The sequence below is a fragment of the Poecilia latipinna genome, unplaced genomic scaffold, assembly GCF_001443285.1.
Source record: "Poecilia latipinna isolate Pla-1442-1.1 unplaced genomic scaffold, P_latipinna-1.0 Scaffold2548, whole genome shotgun sequence".
NCBI classification, from domain to species: domain Eukaryota; kingdom Metazoa; phylum Chordata; class Actinopteri; order Cyprinodontiformes; family Poeciliidae; genus Poecilia; species Poecilia latipinna.
In genome coordinates this window covers 60,757-67,004 of record NW_015115164.1, presented here as the reverse complement: position 1 = coordinate 67,004, position 6,248 = coordinate 60,757, and the positions used below count along the sequence as shown (strand labels likewise).

General features: G+C 39.3%; 1 protein-coding gene across 1 annotated transcript in view; it reads right to left on the bottom strand.

Moving 5' to 3' along the window:
• LOC106938276 (activating signal cointegrator 1 complex subunit 3-like) overlaps window positions 1-6,248 on the bottom strand; it is a 68,593-nt gene that overhangs the window by 15,615 nt on the left and 46,730 nt on the right. Inside the window, exons 6-8 of the mRNA XM_015020203.1 lie at window positions 4,186-4,362; window positions 2,167-2,392; window positions 1,811-1,965 (exon numbers count right to left, since the gene is read on the bottom strand). Coding sequence (XP_014875689.1) covers window positions 1,811-1,965; window positions 2,167-2,392; window positions 4,186-4,362 — 558 coding nt within the window. The remainder of the gene's footprint in view (window positions 1-1,810; window positions 1,966-2,166; window positions 2,393-4,185; window positions 4,363-6,248) is intronic.

Sequence of the window (6,248 nt, the reverse complement as noted above, 5' to 3'; positions counted from 1 at the left end):
ACCAGGTGTGTTACGTTCAAAGATAAATTAGCTTGACTAGAACAAGAAATCATGAATAAACTGACAAAAACAACTTGGGAAAACAACTTTGGTCGCTCAGTTCAACACTCCTGATCCTCATTTCCGACGTCCATCATGGCGCCTCGAATGATTAAGTGACATAGTTGCAAAGGGTCAATACTTAGGTATCCACTTTGTCATGAATGCTGTTTTAACATAAACAATGTAATATATTATCTGGAAGTAATCTGGCTAATGGTGCAAAGCTCCATGTCTAAGCATCAAATTACCACAAATCAGTCTGATTAAATTAACAATACTAAACATCTAATCATTTCCAGATCAATAAGTAATCTTATTGATCACATTATTCACTATCCACTTGATAGGTGACTGTTGATGTCAGACTTTTTAGTCCACCTGACCCGTGTGTGGGGGGAGAAGGGAGGGGTGCATGCGTGTTGACAACTTCAGGGAACTAAAGATCCTTCATAGCACCCACAGTAAAATACTTAGTGCCAACCCCTTCGCACTTGCAGAAAAAAAATTTCTGGAGCCGCCACTGGTTCTACCAGAGCTTTGGACGTTTGGATGCACACTGCACGGCAGGTCATATTACCGGTGAAGCATGCATGACCTACCACAGCCACCAGGGGGCCCCAAGAACAATTTTTTTTTTTTTCTGTTTGTCCATAAAATAATGATTTCTAAATACATTATCAAATATATATTATTGTAAAAACAAATCACTTCATAATGAAATTGTGTGTTTTTGTTATGGCATAGAAATCGTTACTTTAAAAAAAACAAAAAACCTGCTTCACCTAGGGAGCCCCTAGTGGTTCAGGGGCCCTAAGCGGCTGCTTAGTTTGCTTATGCCTTGGGAAGGCCCTGCTGCTGAATTTACGTGTCACTATATCTCATGATTTATGTAGCAGGATTCTACCATAGACATCTGCTGCTCAGAGAAAACCACTGCACATGTCTTGGAGTGCCGCGTGCGAGTGAAAGGGGGAGGTGACGTGTGACAGCGGTAACAGAAACACAATTTCTAGGTCATGTTATTGCTTTGATTTTAATTGGTATGTTTTTCATCCAGTGAAAACAAAGATGTTAACAAATAAACTGGACAGTATGCTGGCAACTTAGTGATATTTTTGCAGTTGTGGACTTGACCAGTCTTGAAATAAAATCCAGAGTCCCCAAATCCCGAGACAAGACCGAGACCAAATGCGGTGAAATCCGAGACGAGACCATCAAAAAGTGGTCTTGAGACCAAGATTGGTCTGGAGTACTACAACACTAGTATCAGGCAGAATAACAGTATAGCATAAATAATAGTTAGAGGATAGTTTTAGCAGCAGAAAATATTCAGAGCCTTTTTCAAGGAAATCATTGTTTTAAAAACAAAAATTGGCACTAAGACATTAAGGCCCACCACAATAATCAATCACACCCTCAGGATCCCTCTAGGGTTCCCTGCAAAGGGTTAGGCTGCCCAGGACAGAAATTGTGATCTGATGAAATAAGCCCAAAAGAACTTTGGTTAGAATCGGAGAAGCCTCAGCAGGGTTTCTGCAGCCTTTCACAGCCTTTCCTTCAGGACTTCCCAGTATTTAACTCCGTCCATCTTTTCATTATACCTGCTATCCTCTCACTGCTTAAGTAGTCATTTCCACAGCATTAGGTAGTCATTGCCACCACCACGTTACTGTGCGGATGCTTTATGTGCAGCTCTAGTTTTTCCACATCAAATGAAGCATGTAGGTCATCTCTAAAAGCTTTCATAAGAATTTCTGAATTTATTCACCTGGTCATTCCAGCGGAAATCAGGAGTGATGATGAGTCGCACACGTAAAACTGTGCGTGTTATTGGCTGGACGCTCGCCTCCATTGTGAAGGCAGGAATCTGGTGGACGCACTGCTTGACAGTTAATCCAATGTTGACATGGTGCAGCATGTGACCTGAGAAAACCACAACTTATTTACAATACTGAACATGCAGTTTACAATAAACATGTTTTTAAACATACCCATGCCTCAGTGTTCAACAGCTCATTTAGAAATTACCAGAAGAATATTTCAGTGCAATTATCAGTAAAACATTTACAGAAACAGTTCCATGTCTGATGGATGTATTTTGTGAAAATGGCGTTGTGTCTTTACCAATTTCATCCTTCTTCATTTCCTTCAGTTTGTCCACTGTAAGCCTCTTCTCCTCCAAGCGATTGAGTATGACATGGCTCAGGTTGGGGAACTGGCGAAGAGGGTGGGCAAAGCCCCACAGTCGCCTGTCGATCACCTTGCAGAGGTTGAGCAGTCGGTAGGTCATGGCAGGCCAGCGCTTCCTCAGAGCGATCTCGAACAAAGCTCTGACAATCCGAGCAGCGTTCTGACAAAGGGAATGATATCAGGAGTAAAACAAACTAAACCAACAGAACTACATGCACTACAGGACACTTTTCCTCTTTTTTTATTTTTTTAAGGAAGCAACAGATTTAACAGTAAAGCTGACAGTTGAATTACATGTTTGATGTGGGACAGAGGCAGAATGCAACTGTTGCAGGGTTCAGCATCCTGCACTCACATGAGTAATCATGTGCAATCAGGAGGAGGTCTGGCTTGCTTCAGATATGCAGGTGGCTAAAGCTGTACTCTGATGGATTGCTTGAGTAAGTTGGAGAGAGGAGGTCAGATGGTAGAGCTTACTGATAAAGTGCTCAGCTGTGGTCAGCTATGATTGATCTAGTCAGGTGTCAATGTGATCAGATTGTCTGGTGAATGTGCTTGTGAAGGAGGACCAGTGAAAGCTGATGCCTGAAGTCAGGGCAGATCTAACACGTCCTAAAAACCAGCCTGATAATCCTTGTTACACTACGCTGATCTTCAGCCATGTGCTGGTGTCCAAGGCAACCAGAGCAGTAATGCTGCAGATTACAGCTTTAAACCCAGATCTAATATTACTGAACTGTACTTTCGACTTTGTGAAATCCAGCATAAGACACATCCTGAGTCCCTGTGATTTACTGGGATCATTCTGGATGTTTTCTCTATGAAAATGTTTCTTATCCATTAGGAAGAAAACATTTCAGCTAAGTTTTAGCAGCTGAAACTTAGCTGCTGAAAGTATGTTTAGCTGTGGTAATTTTGTTCACCATCAAAACACCTATGGGTTATTTACAAAGAACAAATAGCTGTTCTATTCAGAATACACTATATGATTTAATTTTGTTACAGTTCACGTAAAAAAAAAAGTTCAGTAAAATTGGAATATATTATTAGTCTGTTATACATTTGTCAGTCATCGTGTCTTTGCCTGCTGGTGGTGTGGATTGCTTGGCATACCATATCAGTGTGTGAATGTGTGTATTAATGGGTAGATTAATGGAAAGCACTTTGAAGTCCTCTGAGTCGATAAAGTGCTATACATGCATATAACATTTTTTATTATTTTTTAAGGATTTATTTAGTTCTAGTGGCCTTTATTTGAAAGTGAGTTGACAGGAATGTATGTTGTGAGAGAGGGATGGTCATCAGATCAGGATTCAAACCTGTGACAGTAGCATAGAGGAGCCAGGAGTCTTGCACCCCTGTGCCACCGCCGCACCCATGTTTACCCTTTTACATTTAAATCAATCCTGCTAAAATCACATTACAGTCTGTTTGATTATAATCTATTTAAATGCCCAAAAGAAATACATTCCTGCTGTTCTATGACTTTGCCTTAACCTCTCAACTCTCCACTCATACAGGATGTTCTGTTGAAGAAGAGTGTTGTTCTTGCTGTAGAAATGGCACAAAGCACAGCTCTGTAAGTATGTGATGATCAAAACTTATTTATATTTATTAGATTCAGGAGAAGCTTCATGAGTCCACATCTACCAAGTTTCACAGAAGAGAGAATATGAATATAATGATGAAAGGAGGTACAACCTCAATTCCAATGAAATTGGACATTGTGCAAAACATAAATTAAATTAAATATGATGATTTACAAATCCTTTTCAACCTACATTCAACTGAATTACAAAGAAAAGTAATGTTCAAATGGATAAACTTTATGGGGCTTTTTATTGCAAATATGCCTGCAACACATAGGCAACACACATAAAAAAACTTGTTTGGAACATTTCACACCTGAACAAGTTGACTGAAAACCAGAGAGTGTCATGATTTTATCCCTACCTGTGCCACATATGACAGGTCTGAGACGAGTGAGAAGCTATCAACTTCTCCCCTTCCAATGTAAGTCTGCAGCAAAATGTTAACTTTGCCATAACTGTTCTCCACACCGCCCGCTGCAGAAAGGATGCAATGGTTTTGCAGCAACTGATCCAGCTCCTCCAACTCCTCATCACGGACCTACCAACAGACACTGCGTTAGTGGTGCTGACATCTAACGGGGTGAAGTTAGTCACAGAGTGCCTAATATAGTAAAGGTTTACATACATAAAAACAGGTAAAAATTTGGTATCATGTGCAAACTTCATCTACAAACAACGCACAATCAGGGCTGCATAGCAAAATGAGGAGAATCGAAGGGACTCTAATTTAGGGTGTCTGTTTTCATGGATATGCAAAGCATATGCTGATCATTGGAAGTGCAAAATACTGGGAAGAGGATATGCAAATGAAAGACTTACCACCTGCAATGTGATTTCCTAAACCTGAACCAGACTGCTAGATCTCTTTTTGCATTTATATTTAACACTTTTGAAAAGTAGGTGTAAGCAGTCATGCAGTGATGTCTGTGGTCACTGAGGAGAGCAGGAGGCATAGATACAATGACATGTCATTGCTTATCAAATATTTGGATCATTTAAAGAATATGATTAAAAATAATAATAAAAAATGTCCTCCATCAATGCCTATCTTGAGCAGCAGGATTACCAAAAAATTCCAGCACACCACCTTCACTTTATGGCAGCACACCATTATGTCTTGAGGCTCTTATTTTATATATATATATATATTATCTGCTGCATGCTTCACAAATTGTCTGGGCAGAAGATGTTGGCTTGGGGCAGATTAATGTAGCCACACAATATTTATGCAATTAAACCAAACTAAAACAAAACAAAACTTAAATGAACTTAAATATTGGATTGTTGGACCACATTAAACCTTTAGAAAACCTGAACATGAACAGCCACAAAAAAACCATAAAATAAATCGTAAGTAAATGTCCTGTGCACAAGATTTCCCCCTGCCTCCTGTAATGGCTTATATAAAGCATAATCATGCATAGGCGTAAATCCCCAGGAGGGGGTTCGGGGGAGTCTGGACCCCCCCAATCTTGAAAAAGTCTAGAATTGTCCCCGTGCAAAAAAAAAAAAAAAAAATTGAAGAAACGTTTGCATTTAAATAATATCAATATGAAAAGGCAAAATAAACAAAAAACGAAATAAATCTGCCATTTATCTCAGAACAAAATAAGAATACATTTTTAGATCCCCCCCCTAAACATCATTAGAAAAATGGTTCATTCCAAAGTGTAGGAGGAGCAATAACAGCCATAGACATAATAAGAGTAGACCCCGCATTGGCTGCTCCGGCGCAGGAAATACGGCGGCCATCTTGGAGCGGTATACCCTCCTACTTTGCTCAATCAAAACAGCAGAAGATGCCTCAGCACTGAGGGATATTGTTGTTCTGGTCGATGGATTATTGATGTGAGGGCTCCACAGACAACATTTCACAAGTAAGATGGACATATTATTGTGTATATATTGTGATTAGAATATTACTTTACTGTATTTATGTCCACCGGCGAGATACCAGTTAATATTAGCTACAGTGCTTGGTGTATTACCAGAGTTCAGCCCCGCTATGAAGGCTAACTGAGATTCTGTACATCTAAAAATAATAATTATTCTCTAACATTGACTTAGATTATCTGACACAAGGGCCTATATTAGAAATGAAACAATGTAACATATATTATAAAACTTATATTATGTGTTAAACATTCACCAACAAAGTTTACACTGGTGGTAAAGACTATTATTTATATGTAATTCTTTCACTCTGTCAAAAGTAAGATAGTTCCCAAATCTTCCGTTTTGGTTTTGAAGGTTTCATAAAGACACGATGTGAGGAAGAAGAGGGAAATATCTTTAAAGAGAGACGGATTCACTGCAGCACGGATGAATCTCACATCGGACTTTGGACTCAATCTCAGCTGCTGAATCACTCTGAAGCTAGAACTCGTCGGCTGAAAAACATATACATATATCTATATGTATATA